Source organism: Nuphar pumila, chromosome 6 (assembly GCF_984573655.1).
Source record: "Nuphar pumila chromosome 6, dmNupPumi1.hap1.1, whole genome shotgun sequence".
Lineage (NCBI taxonomy): Eukaryota > Viridiplantae > Streptophyta > Magnoliopsida > Nymphaeales > Nymphaeaceae > Nuphar > Nuphar pumila.
This window is the reverse complement of record NC_143254.1, coordinates 14694530-14716249: the sequence shown is the minus strand read 5'-3', so window position 1 is coordinate 14716249 and position 21720 is coordinate 14694530. Positions and strand designations below refer to the sequence as shown.

Genomic DNA, 21720 nt, shown 5'->3' with positions numbered 1-21720 from the left:
CAACGATGGACAAATCATAGAAAATCAATTTATTTTCATAAATGTAATCACATATAACTATAATAAAGTTGTACATCATAAGGAATCAAATAGATTTATCCCAATTACATGTTGAAAATATAATCTCGATGCTAGCCTTTTAGTAAGAGAATTTACAATCATTTTTTTTGTACTAATTGTATCAATAGACACTAAATAATTTTCAGTCTTTTATTTAACAACAAAGTACTTTAACTTCATGTGTCAACATGAGGTGGAGCTCTTGTTGTTATTCAAGGACACAATAGCTTCATCATTACATAAGATCTTTAGTGACCTTTCAATAAAGTCCACTATACCAAGACCAAAAATGAAGTTTTTAATCTATATGGCCTGAGATGAAATCGTGTTTAAATCAATAAATTTCCCTTTAATGGATTTTAAAAAAAAAATCAATGTTCTGCAGTGAGAAATGACACCTCGAATATTCTTAGCTACTCGTGATTGCAATAGCAACAAACTAAGATTATTTGAGCACTCTCACTTCTCATAAACAACCTTTTAAGCGCTCTCACTTCTCATAGACAACCTTCAATTTGGTTATGTTATTCTCTATATGAGTGAGAGATTAATCACTTTATATGAGATTCATATCGAAAAGGTAAATGTGAGACTATTTATTATTCATATTTTTTAAAGCAAGTATAATAGAGTCATTGTTATTTTACTTTGGTGAAAAAAAATAATACTTTGAGTTGTTTTGCCTCCTCAATTATCAAGGAATTGACTTCAACTGATTAAACTAGTAGATCATGTAACTAAAGGCAATTTAGTATTATACATTTGGGTACAAACATACTTTATGTGTTGGTGTATACATCTACTATTATACCCTATGTGAATTTTGAATATAATGACCTACCTTTGGATAGAATCATGGTTTCATAAAGTCACACACAATCTCAACAAGGTCCAAAAAACCTTCAATCAACAAAACTCGAATCATTTTGGAGATATCCAGAGTGAGTTAATCAAAATCTTTTATCATAAGTTCATATAAAGCATGTCATAACACAAATAAAATGCATATATTCATAATCTCATGCTTAAATAATCATGAATAACTCTAAAAATAACATGAAACACACCTTATATCATGTTAAAATTATCAAAAAGTATGAAATCAATGATAAAAACATGCATTTATGAGTCATATTTGGGGCTGAGGTCTTAAAACTACCTAAATGGGTCCTTAAAGACCCTAAATAAATCACAAAAAACCTTGAATCGGTCCAAAAAATCACTAAATTGGTCAGAAAACCCTTAAATCGATCATAAGAGGCCTGAACCGATCTCATAAACAATTAAACCGATTTTTAGAATGTCTAAACCAATTTCAGAAACCCCAAAAACTGATCTTAGGAACTCGTGAACCAGTCCCAAAATGACTATATTTGTTCCTAAACTGGTTCTATCTTTAATGGGTTAAATGGTATGGTTCTAGACCTAATCTGACCCATGGTCACTAACCCGATCTACTCAAGAACAATAATGAGTCCTAGACCAGGTCTTATTGGGTCAGGACTAGACCTGATCCACCTGGAACCCCAGTAGGTATAGATCCCGGACAAGGTCAAACTCAGACCCAGTCCACCCAGAACCCCCAATGGGTCTGGGTCCCTCAACGGGTTCTGATCTTGGACTAGGTCAGGCTCAAACCCGGTCCACCCGAAACCCCAACGGGTCTAGGTCTTGGATCGAGTTTGACCAGTTGGGACTTAGTCCCGATCCACTCAAAACCCACAACGGGTCTGATTTTTTGACCAAGTTTAACTGAGTCAAACTCAAACGAGTTCACTTAGAACCCCAACGGGTTCGGGTCCCAGACCGAGTCTGACCAGGTTAGGCATGGATCCCATCCACTCGGAACCCCTAACAAGTCTGGGTCACATATCAGATTTTATTAGTTTTTAAGAAAACCCATCCACTTGGAACCTTCAACGGGTTCTGGTTCTGGACTGAGTCTAATTGGGTCAGACACAGACCTGGAACCCCCTAATGGGTGCGGGGATGCTCTTTCTGAAATATAGCCTGCTAAGAATCTTAAATGTCGATAAGGTATGAATGGAAGTTTTGCATAATTTAATGGAGAACAACTTTCATTTTAACATCGCTACTGAATTCTGCATTGGTTAATCAAAAAATGCAAATCAAGGCATCAGACCGTGCATGAATAAATTTCTACTAGAATTTTGTAGAGTTTTCAGAAAACATGCCAAAATGCTTCCACAGAACTCCAATGATGCTCAAATCACTCAGACAAGATCCTCACACGTGAATGAAATCAGATCTACTGGGGGATCATCGATCCTCTGCTGGATATGGCCTAAATTTAAGGATGTACAGTAAAGGTTGCCTCAACAGTCGTCGATGGACAACCAACCGAATGGCTGATTGAATGATTATGGCAGGCAGTAGGTCGCTTGTCAATGCTTCTTCCATCGTCATCTGACATCTCAAAACCAAACGAGAGTATGACGAGTGAGCCAATCGAATGGCTGGCAGAAACGACTATGGCAAGCAGTGGGTCACTTGTCAATGATTCCTCCATCGTCGTCTGACATCCCATAACCCAATGTTAGTATAAAATGGGTCACAAAAGAGTCACTTACCGGATGCGATCTTGGATGATTTGAACGATGCTTTGATGGATGCGGGTGGTCGACATTCTCCTTAGTCAATTGACACCCTCAATGAGCCCAAGCCAAAATGTCAAAAGGTGAGCAGAATCCTTGAACCCAGAGAGAAAGATCACACACAAATGTGGCACTCAGCAACCACGTATATCCTCATGGTAGTCCTCGTCAAGCTATCATGAATCTCTCATATTTATAGGAAGATCTAGGGGAGACCCATAATGGGAACTAGTGGTGGTCCCTAAAGGTATGTTTGAATCATCGTCCTCCTTCTGAAATGGGACAAAATGGACACGGGAGAAGGTGATTTCAACAAACGAATGCGGTGGACGCTCGAAATGGCGTCCATCACAACCTTAAAAAGTCATTCTTTTTGTAACACCTCTCCCTCTGTTATAAAAAGAACAAGACGTGGGGAACACGTTAAAAAAATCGGGTGCAGGGGTCCCTTGAGTATCTCTCTCTCCTTGGCAGCCAAGGATTCACTGGTGCCAGGGTCACCGATGCCGAGGATGAGTATGTCGCTGTCATCAACACGAGGCCGCCAAGGCTGAGGCCGTTGGCGAGGTTCACCCTTTCTTTCTTCATCTTTTCTTCTTTCTTCATCTTTCTTTCTTTCTTCTTCTTCTTTCTTTTTCTTTTTTTTTTCTTTTATTTCGGTTTGAATCAAAATTATTTTTAGGTTTTCATATTTAAGGGTTTTCTTAGATTAGGGGTTTTTGTTTGATTTTCATAGATTAGGGTTTCTTTTTCTTGATTGGGTTTTTATTCCATTGATTAGGGTTTCTTTTTCTTCTTCATTCTTTTCCATCAAATAAAGGACATTTGTTGGACTTGGAACAAAAAAAATAGAATGAACAGAACCATAACTTCCAAAACCCAAGAGTCACCCCTTGATATGCTATGTCAATATGAGTCACATCCAAGTTAGATCCAATCCAATCCAAAATTCAATACCAACTTCATTGACAATGCAGGGTTTTGGTAACACCACCACTACCAAACAGAAAAGAGCATCGGACCGAAACCACAACACACCTCTGATTCAAGACTCCCCAACAGTGAGTAAAAGATAGTTTCATGCTTGCAAGGAGAAACAAAATGCCATCGTTGACGATTCATGACGGAGTAGCTAAATACCTTGAGAGAGAGAGAGAAAGAGAGGACATGTTAGTGTCTGCTGCTTTTAGCTTGAAGATTTGTATGCAATGGTAATTCAAAAAGCCTAGGTGGTTTCTTACAAAGATTAATAACAAAATTCCTGAATAAAAGTGAAGGACTTCGTCCAGAGGGCTTCAAGTTTGTAACCTTGGGTGACCCAATTTTCTTAGATGAAATACCAGCGTATTTCTGTATCTTTCGCACTGGAGTTGGTTGGTCAAAAGAGACTTTATGCTTAAATAAAACAAAAATATTATTTTTTTAAGAAAAGAAAATTCTTATTCTTTTTTTTCTTTTTGATAGGCAAGCTGGGGTTAGGCAGTACCCCCACCAGTTATACAACCATGCCATTGAGTTTTGAACTTGAAATGAAAGTTAACTAAAGTTAAGCAGATCCCCACCAGTTATACAAACTAAATTCTTATTCTTGCTTGATCCATTTGGAGTCGAAACTTAAAAGAAACCTCTTCTATCTTTTAACTTCTAATTGATGGTAAAAAAGATATGGTAATTGAATCTCAATAATTAATTTTACTAACTATGAAATTCTGAAGAAATTAAAAAGAAATTTTTAAGTAGTAGCCTCTTTGGGATTATATGTAAATAAACGAACATATCAAGCAAAACAGAGAAATAGAAACTAACCAGACCTATTCTCTGTAATACAATGTGGTAAACTAACAAAACCTATTCTGTGAAAATTGCAATAAACGAAGACATGATCAAATAGAAAAACAAAAGTTTCTTTTAGCTTCAAGTTGAACATGGCATGAGGTTATCAATGTAATACCATCACAAATTCAATTTATTGTCAGTATCTCAATTAATGCAATTTGTATGAATTCTGCTAAAGTTTTTATATCTTCTTCCGAAATGTTCCTTACCGTAATTTTTGAAGAAAAAGGACATTGTTTTTACCATGTGCTTTTAGAACAGTCATTAAGAAAAGATACTATGGAGAAGGTAGGAGGGGGAACCTCCTTACGCAATTAGATTGGAGGGAGATTCAGGACTAGGATCGAGGATGCACAAACCGTATTAGGACTAGTTTACAAATTACACCAATGAAAAACTTTGTTTTTCTTGTGTGTGTAACCACTAATAATATAGCAAAAATCATGAAACAGTATATGTGCATAGAAAATATTAACCAACTGATTTTTAATTTTTTAGTATATAGATAGAAAACAACCCACGCCTTTGTGGAAAAAGAAAAACAGAATTGTTGAAATTGAATTTCCTCACTTCGATTTTTCCTACTAGACGTTCTATCATGTCTAGCTAAGTAACTGGACTTAATTCGGACTTTCCATTACCTTGGTTTTTATATTTTTCTAGTTAAGTTATTTATCTTGCACAATCTTTCATCAAGACCGGGTTGAAATCTCTTAAATAGCAGCAGCAAAAAGAATGGTAAGAAGTTTTAGGAAGAACGCATACCCATAAAGTGCTCAAGATGTTTAGCAGCTCAACAATTGAAAGCGTGGTCTATTTCCCACGTAGAAAATACATATACACATTGATCAATACGCCTATTGTATAGAAGAACAGGTTTGCAACATATGCACTTAACTTAAATTCAGCCTCTCATGATTATGAAGGTCAAGGAACTACTTTTGGAATTGATAAACAAGAATGCTTTAACTTTTAAAATGAGCTTGCCCTAGTGATAATCAGATCATATAAAGTTTGCTCTTACCACATAAATCAATCCAAGCCAAGTAGGTAAATAAAGAAAAATATAAGTACCACAGCAAGTATCCAACAAATGGATCTGGATCTACGAAGATCAGAAAGATTTCATAGACAAAAAAAAACATATTGCTTAAACACATATATTTGCAACATGAAACAATCTCGTCAGGTACAGCTCACGATAATTCACATTCAAACAGGACATTATATTCCACAGAAAGTAATAAAGTCTCACATCTAGATCACAATAATCTCATGACATAATTGTCCTTACTGTTCAAAACAGAGAACAATCTAATAATCTGTTTGTGACTTTAGCATACTTGAAATGAAAAAAAAAAACATTTTTCCAAAATTAGTGCCATAATTTTCTGTATCATTGATGAAGTACTTTCTTCACGAATCCTTGAAATGAGTTCCCAATTCCTGCTCCTACAGCTTCTGCCAAATATGCTGCCTGTGACAATCAAGAAATGCACATCAAGTATCTGACTTAACTTTGAAAATTCAACAAGCAGAACAGCATGCACAAAGCATTACCTCCTGGACTGACTTCCGAAAATCAAATGCATCTTTGACTCGAGAATCCAAGAACATCCAGGTGTCACGAAAATCTGGTTCAAAGAGATGATTTACATCAAATGCTCTCACAAAGTTATCTCAGTTTACAAAAAGTTGGACAGCGGGTAAAGATAACCTGGGGAGTGATCAGTCACCATATATAGCTCAGTTGTTGAGTAAATTCCTCCTAATGCAGCACGTTTGGCATACCAGTCAATATCTGAAGCCTCATCACCAGCAGCATGCCAAATTTCATCAACTAGCATAGCGCGCTGCTTAAAGCTAGTCGGAATATTCATTGGTTGTGCCTAAAAAGATATGCAATGATATGTAACGTAGCATAAATATGCATCACCATAAACATGTAAAGACACAAACACGATACCTGGATACTTAGTGCTTGAGGCCATCGAGATATACAAGGTGTCTGCATTTCCAGGCGGATACGGACAAGCTTGGCAATGCACTCAGTAGTTATCAAGTTCGACAATTCCCCATCTGATTGAATTCTTTCAATCAACCTTTGCAGGCATTCATCCATAAAATACTGCAGCAAAGAACAAACCAATAATGTACAAGCCAACACAATAAATTAAAATAATTGATCCCAGAAGGCTACCAGTAAAAGAGGACGTGACACCAAAACAGATGAAAAAAAGGAGATATTGCTACTGTATCAATTACTAAACCATGAGAAACCATCACCAACAGACGGTAGAATTGCAACAACTTAGGATACAATAATTAATCCTATGAAAAGCTTTGTAACATGGGTACCTCTACCAGCTCCCTGCACCTCTATCGTATTTGCACTAGTACCTGGGTACTTTTGGGTATGGGTCATCTGGGTGTTGGACTTGACTTGACAATCTCGACCAATGATCCTGTCAATGTGTAGTCAATGCTAGGAATATAAAGCATCGGCTGTTAACTGTATGCCATTTTTGTTAGCTAGTTACAAAGATTTGACATGTTTTAGACTTGGTCAACAATTGACAATCTACAGCTTCATATGTAGAGCACCTTGTAATATGTAATATAGCTGTGTATTTTTCTGAGTGTTTGCACGTGTGTTTGTCTCTCTCTCTCTCTCTCTCTCTCTCTCTCTCTCTCTCTCTCTCTCTATATATATATATATATATATATATATATATATATATAGGGTTAATATTTGGTCAGATTGCCATCATGATGCAGCGAGAGATCGACGTCCCGACGTCAATGTTGTTTATTAAAAAACAATATATGGAACTACAATGAATAATAAAAAAAACAAAACTAGGAAATGGAACTGGCGGCTGGAAAGGCCAAAATGAAAGCTGTTGTAGCTGAACGTGACAGAGGAAAAACTCCCAGAAAATAAATCAGTCTTCCCCCTCTACGTAACCCTAAAGTCGGGTTAAGTAGGCTGTGTATCGGGTCCGGATCCCGGGTCCTGAACCCAGTATTGAATGGACCCGATACCATCAATCCTGGCTGGAGTGGTGGTCATGCGTTGTCCTCTTTGCTCGCTTGGCATAGGTGCGCAGAGGTACGTCCCTGCTTCGAGGTACCTGACTCGCGATCGGATCCATCATTTGGGTCCGATCGTCCATCCCATTGGTGTCGGGTTCCATGGCCATGTCCGGTTCACGCTGTATAGGCTCAGCCTTGGCTTGCTCTGCATCATTCTCCTTTGGTTGGGAAGAAGTCGGCTCAGACGACTTGATGTTGCCACAGTAAGCATATAGATCAGACACATTGAAGATAGGCGAAATGAGCCAATATTCGAGCAGTTCAAAGAGGTAGGCATTCGGACCCAATCGTCGGAGGATCTTGAAAGGGTCATATTTCTTAGAACTCAACTTACTATAAGTACCCACTGGAAAACGCTCAGGATGCAGGTAGACTCATACTAACTGACCTACTTGAAACTGAACATCACGATGACCTTGGTCTACGAAAGCTTCGTAACTTTCAACAAGTTTGACTCGGACTTGTCTGTAAATATCACGCATGTATTACACGGCATCAAATGCGTCTAGGGCTGGGGCTGGGAGACTAAACACAGGTGCTAGATCTACCACATGGGTTGGTGAACGCCTATAAACCACTTGAAAATGAGACTTACATGAGGAACGGTTGATGAAACTGTTGTAGGAGAACTCGGCTTGCGGCAAGACTAGGTCCCATGTTTTGACATTCTCCCCAACTAGACTCCTTAGTAGGTTCCCTAAGGTGCGGTTCACGACTTCTGTTTGGCCATCGGTCTGTGGGTAGTATGCACTGCTGAACTTGAGTTTGGTTTTCAATAAGGCCCATAATGATTTCCAAAAATGACTCATAAAGCGAGTGTCACGATTTGAGGTGATCGTGTGAGGCAATCCATGAAAGCGGGCCACGTCCTTGAAGTAGTACGAGGCTACTAACAAGGCGCAGTGGTTCGCTTACACAGGACAAAGATAGTCATTTTGGAAAATCGGTCAACCACAACTAAGATGGAATCAAAACGACGCGAGGTTCTGGAAAGAGCCACAATAAAATCCATAGAACCGTGTTCCCAAGGCCGCTCAGGGATAGGCAAAAGAGTATACAAACCACTATTCTGACGTCGACCCTTGGACACTTGACATACTCGACAATTTTGGACAAACTTGACAACATCTTTGTGCATTTGGGGCCAAAAGTATCATTCATCTAACAGTGCGAACGTCTTATCATGTCCAAAATGCACATCTAGTCCCCCTTCATGTAACTCGAAAATCAATTGTAGCCTAAAAGAGAATGCTGACACACATAACTTATCACCTCAAAAGAGGTAACCGTTATGTATAAGGAATTGTGGGTCTATCATGCTAGAAGAGGAGAGGCACCCTTCCCAGACCTGCTGAAAATCAGGGTTTGTTGGGTACATTTTCTTGCATTGCTCAAACCCAATGACCTGCACGGACATAGTCATCAAAAGACTATTCTTCCGGCTAAGTGCGTCAGCTACCTTGTTCAGACCACCTAATTGATGGTGAATCGTAAAAGTGTACTCTTGCAAGAAACTGACTCACTTGGCATGTCTGGCACTCAACTTCTTTTGACTATGTAAATTCTTCAATGCCTCATGATCCGTGTACAAGGCGAACTCCTTATAAATGAGATAATACCTCCAATAACGAAGGGCTTGTACAACGGCATAGAACTCGACGTCATAAGTAGAGTACTGACACCTCGACTGAGTCAACTCTTCACTAAAGAATGCGATGGGCCTGCGGTTCTGACTCAAGACGGCACCAATTCCCACCTTAGAGACGTCGCACTCAACCTCAAAGACTGCGTTAAAATCAGGAAAGACTAGGACGGGGGCACTAGTCATTTTCTCTTTGATGAACGTGAAGGCTTTGCCTGCGGCTGAAGTCCAATGGAAACTAGTACCTTTTAGGCATTCCGTGATAGGGGCCATGAGGGTGCTAAAGTTCCTCACGAAACGACGGTAGAAAGTGCCTAGCCCGTGGAAACTATGGATCTCTCCTATAGTCCTTGGAATAGGCCATTCTACAATCGCACGAACTTTGGCAGGATCCGCCTTTACTCCATCAGACGATATAATAAAACCCAAAAATACCACACTTGACATCATAAACTCACACTTCTTGGCATTCACATACAGCTTCTCCTTCCTTAAAAACTCTAGGACTTTACGCAAATGATTCAAAAGATCAGACAACGAAGAACTATAGACCAAAATATCATCAAAATATACTACGACAAACTTCCCTATACAAGGACGCAACACTTGGGTCATCATGTTCATGAAAGTACTCGAGGCATTTAATAACCCAAATGGCATGACTAACCACTCATACAATCCATCACGTGTCTTGAATGTCGTTTTTCACTTATCCCCCTCTCGGATACGGATTTGGTGGTACCCACTTTTTAAATCAATTTTGGAGAAAATAGAGGCACCAGCCAACATATCAAACATGTCATCCAACCGGGGAATGGAGAAACGGTACTTGACAGTGATGCGAACGATCGCTCTACTGTCGACACACATGGGCATGGACTCATCTTTCTTAGGAGTGAGAAGGGCGGGCACGGTGCAAGGGCTCACACTCTCACAAATAAAACCCTTTTGCAGTAACTCTTGAACCTGCCTCAATAGCTAAGCATGCTTAGATGGATTCATGCGATACGCGGGGAGGTTAGGTAGACTCGACCCCGGGACAAAATCGATGGCATGTTGCACCACCCTCATCGAAGGTAGACCATCAGGAAGGTCGTCTGGCATAATGTCGCGAAACTCCTCAACAAGGGGCGCGATGTTCACGGAAACGGGCAACGACGTACTCATAGACGGTTTAGCCACCAGGGCATAATAATAATCGTCCTCCCTACAATGGCTCAAGAAAGTCTGGTATGATAGGCCCGCGAGCCGGGAAATTCGCTCAGGCTTATCTACAACAACAAACAACAACAACAACTACGCCTTCATCCCAAAACAATTGGGGTCAGCGATATGAACCAAAAAAGAAATTCATTTTGGGTCTTCCACAATGGAAAAATCGGTCAGGCTTATCTACAATGGGAAAATCGGTCTCCTTGATAGGGAGAGGATTATTTTATGACCCTTAAAAATAAATGAGTATGTGTTCCTACAGCCATCGTGAATGGTCTTGCGGTCAAACTGCCAGGGACATCCCAAAAGAATATGACACGCACTCATAGGGGCTACATCACATCACACCTCATCATGGTAATGCTCTCCCATAGAGACCCGAACTAGACAACGCTGGGTAATAGGAACCTCGTTCCCTCTTTTGAACCAAGCCATCTTGTATGGTTAGAACAATTTTTTCGTTTTCAGATTCAAGGTGGACACGACACTCTCGGAAACCATGTTCTCACAAGCCCTAATGTCAATGATAACATCGCACGCATGCCCCTCACAGTTGCACCAGGTTCTAAAAATATTGTTCTGCAACCATTTTGCAGGGGCCAACTCTCGGGGTGCGGTCAAAACATGACGGATGGACAACAAATTTTCGATATTACCGTCGAACTCTACGACTTCCCTCTCATTCTCTCCCTCAATCGACGACTCAACAATACCCTCGATGAAATGGGCGTTCATGTTCACGGTGGGGCACTTGGACGCTACGTGTCCTAACTCCTGACACCTAAAACAACGGATGGTAGACTCACTAGGCTTGGCCTTAGATCTGGTATGGTATGCTGGTTCGGACTGGTCAAGCTTGCTAGGGTCGACTCTTGGGGTGGGCTTTGAGTCTTCCTTCCTAGAGGAGCTTGCACTCACTTGACTTGGGTCGACTGGACTGGTCACTCTGGGAGACTATATTCCTGCCTCATTTTCAACTTTTCCTCCACATTCATGGCATAATTGTTGGCCTGATACAATGACTCGACTGTGACACAACTGAAATCATCAGAAATAGCAGGACGGAGACCAGAAATATACCTTGTGGGCGGTCTCCTCAATCTGCACTCGCAGGGATAGACGATGGAACTCAGCAATGTATTCTGCCGGGGTACGGGTGCCTTGACGCAGGGTCAGGTAGTCCTTGTAGGCTCTCTCAGCGTGGTCTGGAGGCACGAACTTGGACTGCATCAACCTCTGCATCTCCTCGCATGTCTGCACGCGCTCTTGCTCATGTCGTTCCCTCGACCTTTGCAGCCCAACCCACCATGTCTGCGCTAGGCCCCTCAACCGAGTGGACGCCAGAGAGACACGACGCCGCTCAGCTACAAAGTGGTAGTCAAAGAAAAACTGCACTGCATAGGCCCAGTCGAAGAACTGCTCTGCGTCAAATCGTCCTGCAAACTCTGGAAGGTCTAGCTTCACCCAGTAGGTAGAGGGGTGCTCTGACGCTCTCTGCTAACGAGTCTCCACCATTCCTGCAGGGTACTCGTTCCAGAAAGCGTCATCATCCAACACGGCATCGTCACTTTCTTCAAGGTACTGCTCGCCTGGAGGCTGGTGCTGACGAACTCCAATGACGTGGGATCGGCGCTCAGGTCGCACCGATCCCTACTGAATTTGTCTCAGTCTGGCCCGCCCGTGGATGGGAACCATCTGCGACCGGCGTTGAGGCACCAGTATAACAAGAGGTCCTACTAAAGGTGGAAGGGTTGCTCGGTTCACGGGTTCTAGGTTGGTTGGAATGGGATAATATGGGTTTGGGTTAAGGGTTGGGTTAGTGCAGAGGTAGTGTGTCGGATATGGGGTAGGGTTCTGGATCGGGGACGGGTTAATGGATTGGGTGAGGTTTGGGGCTTGGTACGGGTATTGGGCCTGGTTTGTGTAGTACTGGGATGACTCACCCGATTGGATTTGGATCGGGTCGAAACCTAAGCTATTCGTCAAACCCAGAATGGGATAGGTAGGATCATGGATCGAGTTGTGGTGGGAAAAGGCTTGGTTAGAACTCGATCCTTGATTCATAACATGATGGGTCTGGTTTTGACCAAGCTCAAAATCAAACTGGAGCTCCGTCCAGGTCCGATGTAAGATTGGGTCGATAGTGGATCTCAATTGGGGTTCAAAATTATTTGGTTGGATCTGGTTTGGGATAGCCAGCGAACCAGACCCAACTGGATAGGTCGGATAATGGGGCTCGAGGCTCAGACCCGCTCCCTGGGACCCAAAGGATGGTCCCCGAGAACCAGATCTAGGCCCTGTTACCATAGGTTCCGGGCCGGACTCTGTCGAGATCAGTCTGATCCACAAGGGACCACACCCCCCTGCTCGTTGGTGGGTTGCGACCGAGCCCCCATGCACGAGCTTCAGGAGGGGCGATAGGTCAGCCCGGGGTGATGCAGTCGCACCTACAGCCTGGCCCAACGCCACGCTCGAGCCCTGCAGGCCATGTCTGACCTGCAGCCCCTTTGCCGTGGCTCGAGGCCAGACCTGCGCACCCAGGTCGATGTTGGGAGGTCCTTCAACGACCCCTTGGTTCGGTTGGAAGGTACCGACCACCTGAAATGCAGCCGTTACCGGGACGGGATTCAGAAAAGGTATCGTTTGCGGGGTGTTAGTGCGACCAGCATCCCTGTGTAGACCCATCTCGACGTCATCCCCTTGCACGGCAGACTGATGAAAGGTCAGCTGGACTGGGTTGATCGTTGCAGCATATGCGGAATCGGCTGCACCGTCACCCACTCCCGCTCTCGTTTTTAGCATAGAAGTCGCGTGCATCTCCACCGACGATTCAAGGACCATGATCCGACCTTCGATCCCATCCAAACGCTTTGACATACCGGCTACATCCTTGCTTACACGTAGCAGATTTTCCTGGATCTTTGTCATCATGTCGATCATCCGCATCATGGGATCCTCATTGCCGGTATCTGATTCCTCTCGCTCCTTCCCTCTCGTAGGATCGTCCCTCGCCTCTTGTGCCATATCGTCGACCAAAGAGGAGGGGCTGAGCTTTGATACCACTTTGATGCAGCGAGAGATCGACGTCCCGACGTCAATGTTGTTTATTAAAAAACAATATACAGAACTACAATGAATAATAAAAAAACAAAACTAGGAAATGGAACTGGCGGCTGGAAAGGCCAAAATGAAAGTTGTTGTAGCTGAACGTGACAGAGGAAAAACTCCCAGAAAATAAATCAGCCTTCCCACTCTAGGTAACCCTAAAGTTAGGTTAAGTAGGTTGTGTATCGGGTCCGGGTCCCGGGTCCTGAACCCGGTATCGAATCGACCCGATACCGTCAATCCTGGCTAGAGTGGTGGTCGTGTGTTGTCCTCTTTGCTCGCCTGGCATAGGTGCGCAGAGGTACATCCCTGCTTCGAGGTACCTGGCTCGCGATCGGATCCATCATTTGGGTCCGATCGTCCATCCCATTGGTGTCAGGTTCCATGGCCATGTCTGGTTCACGCTGTATAGGCTCAACCCTGGCCTCCTCTGCATCATATCATGTACAAATGTACTTTTCTTTTTTCCATTTCCCATTTTACATGTGATCTACATGGTTTGGCTAGGCTTAGATCATCTGATATTATGACAAACAGGTACAATTTTATGAGCCTTGAAAAATCAACAGCCTACAATGTTTTTCTTGGCCAATAAAATCATGTTTTTCATCGAAAAAGCACAATCCAAAAGTTGGTTTCTAACATTTGGGTGATGCTGAATCCATCTATGAAGTTGTCACATAGGTGTGGATGCGGATGCGGATGCGGATGCGGATGCGGGTACTGATGCGGGTACTGGTACTGGTGCGGATGCGAGTACTGGTGCGGATGTGGCGATGCGGCACTTTAAAAAAACTTGGGTGCGGGGGTGCGGGGAGGGTATATATATATATTAACAGTTTTAAGTTAACACTACGTGTATGCGTGTGCATTCATGTATTTATATATATAATATAGATAAAAAATGGACTTGATTATGGTTAACTAAATCTACTTTTGGATAGAATTGGACCTCAGTGTGGTTGACTTCACCTAACACAAAGCAAGTTGTGTCCAAGTGTCGCACCTGCCTCGGTGCGGGTGTGGTGCCCTGTTAGAAGAGTCTGTGTGACATAGCTATATAGTCTGATTGGGTCGACATGACCCGCACCTAGGGGTGGCAATTTCTGACACGACCCGCCAACCCGCCTCTTAGGCGGGTTCGGGTTGGGCTTAAGCCAACCCGTTTAATAAACGGGTCGACCCGCGTAACCCGTTTATTAAACAGGTCGGGTTCGGGTTGGGGGTATGCCAACCCGCCAACCCGGCTGACCCGTTTAATAAACGGGTTAGGCGAGTGGGTCAACCCGCCAACCCGTCTGCCCGACCCGTCAACCCGACCCACCTACCTGTCAACCCGATCCGTCAACCCGCCAACCCGACCCGCCAACCTGACCCGCCAACCTGAAAACCCGTTTACCCGACCCAACCCATTTATTAAATGGGTTGGCGGGTCGTGTCGGGTTACCCGTTTATTAAACGGGTCGGGTTCGTGTTTGCCACAGCCGACCCGTTTAATAAACGGGTCGGGTTCGGGTTGAGGTATGCTGACACGCCAACCCGACCCGATTGCCACCCCTACCCGCACCTATGATTTCTACTTCATTTGGACAGTCAGATCAACATGACCAAATGTTGTGTGTGTACATGGCCGTATCCCCTTACCAACCTGTTAGAAATTCCGGTAACATATGCCATACCTGCATCAATACCTATGTGACATACGTGGAAAGCAAAACTAAAGTAGTAGTATTGCAAAAAGTAGTTGTATGCAAGGTAACTACAAATGCACAATTTCAACAACCATAAAAACACACATTATCACATATACTCCAACTTATAGAAACAGTGAGCTACAATGTTTTGCATCATGAAGACATTCATTACATGCAATTCAAATGTTCAAACCTACTGTAGTAGTGCAATCACATCGAATCAACAATTAGAATCCCATAAAAGAGAACTTAACCATCAATTGCATAAATATCTTAAGCATCGGAAAGCAAGCATGATATCATGTCATCAATATGAAGGGCATTCATCCTTCACAACTTCCTACAAATATTACCTAATTGTACAGAAAGTGATGTCGTATGGACCATTAAGATATCTAGCATGAAAAAAGATACCACGTGATAGATAACTGGAAGTACATAATGTTGATGCACTGAAAACAACAACAAAAATTACTGGTTTCATACATAACAAGTGGGATTTTTGCACGTCCACACTGGAGAAAGAAGAGGTGAATGTACTAACTTTTAAATGAATCTGCCTTGCCTGATATTAGCTGATCTTTCCCCTAAGAATGCCAGCCAAAATAGCATGATAACTGCCACTAATGCCAAAATTGTGTGCGGCTAGATCAAGAAAAAGCTCATCTATCTAAAAACAGTTGATTGGAGAAGGGGAAGAGGGTTAGTGAGATCTTTTCTGTGCTCATTCTGTAGTGAAATTTTATATGTGCACCATTTGTGAAGCTATTACTATCAAAACTAATATCTAACATGACATTTTCTCTTGTAGCTTTAACTCGTATAACAAAAGAAATCAAAGGGGACAGTATGAGAAGATGTCACCTTGAAGTATATAGTAAAACAATTTCCACCTGATATTGGCTCAAGTCTTTCTCTTTTGCTGCATGAAGTGATGAACAGAGAGGATATGTCTAGCTTTATCAATAATATCCTCTGGGTCATTATATTCCATTTCTCCTACCAAGTACTGAAAAGCCATCACCAAAGAGACTGTCACCTCATTCTCTCATTTATTGAAACATTCTACCTAAAGCATGCTCTCCAGCAGATGGAGTGACTTTTTCAAGACGTCTAACTTTAACTAAATAACTCGATTGGGGATCGGGGTAGTACAGACACAAAGCTTAATAATGAGTTGTTTTCTTATGTTATATGTAAATGTAAGGGTTCTTCGGAATTCAACAGATTGAATCAATTAAGTATGAATCTGGTACAAGGAAAAGAGAAGAGAGAATCTAATCGGTCCAGGTATTCTGTATCGAATCAATAGAAGATTCTACGCCCAGATCTGAAATGTTAATGAACAGAATAAAAGAATCTGCCAATGCTAAGTCACATGTTATGCCGTAAATGCGGAATCATAAATACTGAACCCAGACATTTTATTACATCTCATTATTATACTAGAACGAAAGTCACTAATGACTATTAATACTAATACATAATAATAACTTAACTATATAACTAATACTCTTAAATAAAAATAAAAGAGAAAAAACTCTTTTATTTTATCTAAAGAAATTTCATTACCAATAAGTTATAGTTATTATAGTTATATGGACTAGCCATGAAGGGAGAACCTCTAACTTTGGCCAGTTCAAATAAAAAAGATTTCTAAAAAAATGGCAGTGTATAAACGCATGAAAAGCTGTCACAGAGTCCCTCAAGCAAAGAGCTCATTGATTCAAAAGATTAAAACTTCAGTCTTGAAGGTTATCTGCTCTAAGTGGCTTATGATAAGACACCAACAACACAAACAACATGGCTTTATGGGAAGGTCCTAAGCATCAAATTGGTTTTCAAGAAGAGGAGAAGCTTGTGGCTCAACAAGTTAAAGTTTAGAAGAATTTTCAGAAATTAAGCTATCGCTTGTACCGATCCAAAGGACGCAATCACCTGTATTGAGAGAAAGGGTTGCCCCCAAGGTAAGTGACATGCAGCCAGCGTGGCTCCTTTCAGGCTACATTGGCACATTATCCATGAAGAACTCTTACTAGAGAAATATTTCCTCCACTTAGCAATAATATCCTAAACACTTAATTTAGCCTAGAGAAAAAGATGTTTGCATGGTGAGTGAGAAATCCAATGGTTTGAGAGCCAGTTCCCATAATTATCTTGATTCCCTTCAAAAGGGCATCCATATCCACATACCCTCCTCTCCACATGGAGAAGTAAAAGAGCAACCTTACCATGTCCTCCACGGCTAGCCATTGCTATTGTATTTTTCCTTTCGGAAAGAAATCCACCAATCACCATTTCCTTGTGCTAATACTTATATTTTTTAATGGTAATGGCCTGATTCTCAGTCTCAATGCAACAAATGCCAAAACCTCTTTTAGAAGTTGGGAGGGTGAACAACATACAATTAGCACAATGAATGCCTTGCACTAGATTAAGTCCCTTCAAGACAAAACACTTTCAGTTTCCTCTTGATCATGTACGTCATGGATTTCAGATTGATGAAGATGAATGTCAAGTAGATGGGTTGACTTGAGAGTTATATAAAAGGGAGCTACCTCACTATCCAAGATTGTCGCAGAGAAAGATTATTGTCCCAAATTATCTCCCAGGGAAAGTTTTAAAAGGGGCATCCTAGGGCAGGAGATGGGGTGTGAAGCAGGCTAGCAATCTAAAATGCAAAAAAAAGTGTATGCTTTTCACTCCAGGTTGAAAGGGATTTGGAAACATTTCTCATTTGAAGACCCATGGAACACTGAAAGCATTATGTGTGGAAGGTACCAGGAAACTTTGTTCCTTTTATAAAATTTTTGTGTATACCTTGTTTGAAGATAATACACAAGTCTTCCATTCTCACCCAAAAATTCTTAAGCCTGAAGTCACTTTCGGAAGGTTTTCCTTTGCCCCGTACCAAGAAAAACAATTTGTTTTCGACTATATTTCGAGGAAAAATCATGTCATCAATAGAATGATACACCTCCACAATTTCAGATGAAAGGAGGAATTGGTCCAGCTTTTCCAGGAAAGGGTCTCCATGGTTTTAGAGAACCAAAAGCAGGAAAGTAAATGCTTCAGGTTGTTGTCAGATATCCAACTGAATCCGAGTTCATTCAGTCAAATTCTGTAGATCAAGTCAAATCTGATTATTAATTGGACTCGGATTTAATTTTAGCAATTTTCACATCCAAAATCATAGTCCAACAAAAAGTTTGACAAAATCAGAGCTGTTTATATATATTGAGTTATAATGTTATATGGCCTAATCGGAACTAGAATTGATATAGCTTCTCAGTATGAGACCAAATCCAATTACCTTAGATTTGACTATTACTGAGCCAAGTTTGAGCCATTTACTTTCCTAGACTACCACATCTTGAAATATACTATTGATAGATATTGAGTACTGATTCTCCATAGCCCACAAAGCTTGGAATATCAGCTTTCTGTTGAATTTGTTATAAAAAAAGGCATCTGTAAAATTTGAAAACTTTGTGTGATCGCTAAGAAAATATTTTTAACAGAAAAAAATGTCATGATGCAACAACAGGCATACAGAAATGATCATTTACAGTCAGAGCATCGATTATGATTTAGTTAGGGAAAAAGGATAAGCAAGTCAACAGAAGTGTGATAACACACTAATTCAGAGTAAATAAGGGCAAAATATGGACAAAAAACAGGATATGTTGGCTACTTTCAGCCTATTGGCTTGTTCCTTGGAATGGAACTTTACGGGATCCTATGTAACATGGACAGAGACAGTATTCAAGTAAATAAGGACAATACTCATTTTACACAAGAATTATATCAGATTTATATCTTCTTGTCAAGTCTAGTTGGCCTATATGATGATTAAAATTCAAGGACTTTCATCGACTAAGAATTTGGGTGCTAATTTTCCATTCTGACGAGCAAAACAACTACTTAGAAAAGCGTGCGACAGATCATGGGCACCTAAGTGAGCTAGATAGTAAGTAGCATACACCACAATGACAATCAAACGGACAATGTTAACGAAATTCTAAGATCTTGCACTTCTGACAGCTAAAGAAAGATGATTTCTCAGGTCAATAAAGAGCTATAAATATCTATACGAGAAAACCTAATTGATTATTAATATGAACGAAATGATCGACGTGACAACAAAGAAAGAAACCACAATCCATACGAACACCTAAAAGTTCAAACAAAAACTAACCAGTAAACATAAGAAAAAGGGAACACGCTTAAAAGGAGAAGAAAAAAAATACCAAAAACCATGATACCCGAGAAACAATTAACAAGACCATAATAGAAATCCTTCAATGAAACAGACCACGCCACTAAACCATCCCAAACAGAGAAACCCAATTCATATTCTCCCAAAAATTTACCTCCACGAGAGCGGCCTCCCTCCTCGGGAATGATCCGACGATCGAAGGAGACAAACCGACGTCTCTCGCACCAGAAATTATCGCCGCTTCGCTCCACCCAAGTTTCACCTTCCAAACAAATCCAAACAAAAAGGGAAAAGGAAGACAAAAAACCCATCAAAATCACCATCTCTCTCTACAATTCAATGGGATGATCGGATTTTTGTGGGTACCACGTAACGGAGGGCGGCCTGAAGAACGCGGGCTTGTTCATCTACGGGCTCCCCGTTTGCTCCTTCGTGGCGCTTCTCCTGCTGATGAGAGGGCGAGTCATGTTCGGTGGACTGGTGAGCATGGGCGTGGGCGTCTTCAGAGAAATGCTTGAGGAGGAAAGAAGAAGAAGAACAAGGTGGGAGGTGGCGACGGACACCAATACGCAGAGAGGCTCGCAAGACTCCCACCATGGTAGAGCATCCGCAATACTCTCTCTCTCTCGCTTGTTGTGTGTGAGATTCTTCTAAGCTTGGACGGGTCGTGCTATCGTCTGGGTGTTGCCCGCGCGCGCCTGTTCTGCTTCTACTCGCAACGCACACGAGAGCAAAGCTTAGAAGAGTCGCACAGTCACAACTCGGGATGGCAATGAACCGGGGCGGGGGCAGGGTACAAGGTCTCCCACCCACGCCCCGTCTCAAAATCTGGACTTCCATCCCCCCACGGGTTTGGATTTTAACCTTCACCCCGACTTCATCCCCTTTTCATGTCTTCAATCTCCGGTCCAAATGGGGGCGAGGCGGGGTGGAGCCCCGTTTTCCCTCGGTCCATTACTATCTCTTAGAAGGATTGAAGATGGGGCGGGGCAAGGCGGAGATCAGGATGGGGACGGGGCGGGGTGGGGGAAAGCGTAAGTTCATCCTCGCCTCCATCCCTACACGGGTTTTGATTTTAACTTTCATCTGAGCCTTCATCTCCGTTTCACGTTCTTCATCCACGGTCCAAACGATATGAGGCGAGGCGGGGCGGAGCCACATTTTCCCCCAGTCCACTGCCATCCCTAATCACAACTATATATATATATAGAGAGAGAGAGAGAGTCCTACAATGAAAGAACACACGTTCACCTTGAGAGCGTCAAAGCAATAGGCCCCAGACGGTTCTTTGCATTTCCAGACTCCCTTGGGGCCCCTTTCCAGCCCAGCCCAGGGATGACGGGTGTCAACAGTTAGGGTTTGGTTCGAACTCAAGTGAAATCAGATTTGGATCCAATTTTTGGGTATGGTATCGGGTCTAATCAGATTTACTATAAAAAAAAACCATACCCATAAAAACTACATCAACCAGGCTCAGACCATACTCTATAAAATAATATTTTTTATCATTTTTACATTGAAAATTTGTGGGTCTGGTGTAAAATTTCACAAATTATACTCGGGTCCATGTATTAATCGGACCTTCGAGTCCAAACCCAGGCCTTAATCGGGTCTTCTTATTTGTCATCATACCCAAACCCTATAAGGTTTGCTCCGGGTCAGGTCAAGTCTGGGTAAACCTGACCCGTTGACACCCCTAGATCTATGTGATAAATATCAGGGATATTTTCAATAACGTGAAAAACGTGGTCATTTAGTCACCAATTTTAATGGCAATTTATCATAATATTTTCATTAAAATATAGTATTCATGATTTTATTGTGATGTTTACATTGTTAACAATTGCTTTTCTTGAAAAAATGGGTTTTTATTTGTTGATATTTTTCTTACAATTTATTTGTTTGTTATTTCTTTCTGATATTTCACCAACAAAAGTGCAAAAAATACGAAAAAAAATCTTAAGTTCTCACGAGAATCTAACAGCCGTTATTTTGTGGTTTTAAATTATGTCACTATGCCAAGTAGGGTGTATATGCAAATGGGTCGAACAACTAACATAGGCTCGAACTAGAATCAACTCAAATTATGGGGATCAAGCTAGGCATGTTCTTTCCAATTTTTTATACCTTCTCTCATCTCTTACAAATAATTTGCTTACGTAATAGACTACATGCTCTGCTTCCTATCCTCTTCATATTGGACAAGAAGAAAGATACCTTATTAACTGGGAGGTACAATAA

The 21720-nt window shown here is 41.6% G+C and overlaps 1 protein-coding gene across 1 annotated transcript; it reads right to left on the bottom strand.

Moving 5' to 3' along the window:
- Positions 1-5718: 5718 nt before the first annotated feature.
- Positions 5719-20202, bottom strand: LOC149834058 (uncharacterized). The gene is made up of 6 exons (XM_090011197.1): positions 19846-20202; positions 19634-19741; positions 6478-6639; positions 6229-6400; positions 6072-6145; positions 5719-5988 (listed from the first exon to the last, which is right to left on the bottom strand). Exons 1-6 carry the CDS (start codon positions 20074-20076, stop codon positions 5908-5910), a joined length of 828 nt encoding a protein of 275 aa, XP_089867323.1. The 5' UTR covers positions 20077-20202; the 3' UTR covers positions 5719-5907.
- Between the last annotated feature and the right edge of the window lie 1518 nt (positions 20203-21720).

Coding starts and splice junctions, on each gene's coding strand:
- LOC149834058 (XM_090011197.1), bottom strand. CDS start 20,076: ATGGTGGGAGTCTTGCGAGCCTCTCTGCGTATTGGTGTCCGTCGCCAC. Junction 19,742..19,845: donor AGGCCGCCCTCCGTTACGTG/GTACCCACAAAA, acceptor TTTGTTTGGAAG/GTGAAACTTGGGTGGAGCGA. Junction 6,146..6,228: donor GGTGACTGATCACTCCCCAG/GTTATCTTTACC, acceptor TCTTTGAACCAG/ATTTTCGTGACACCTGGATG.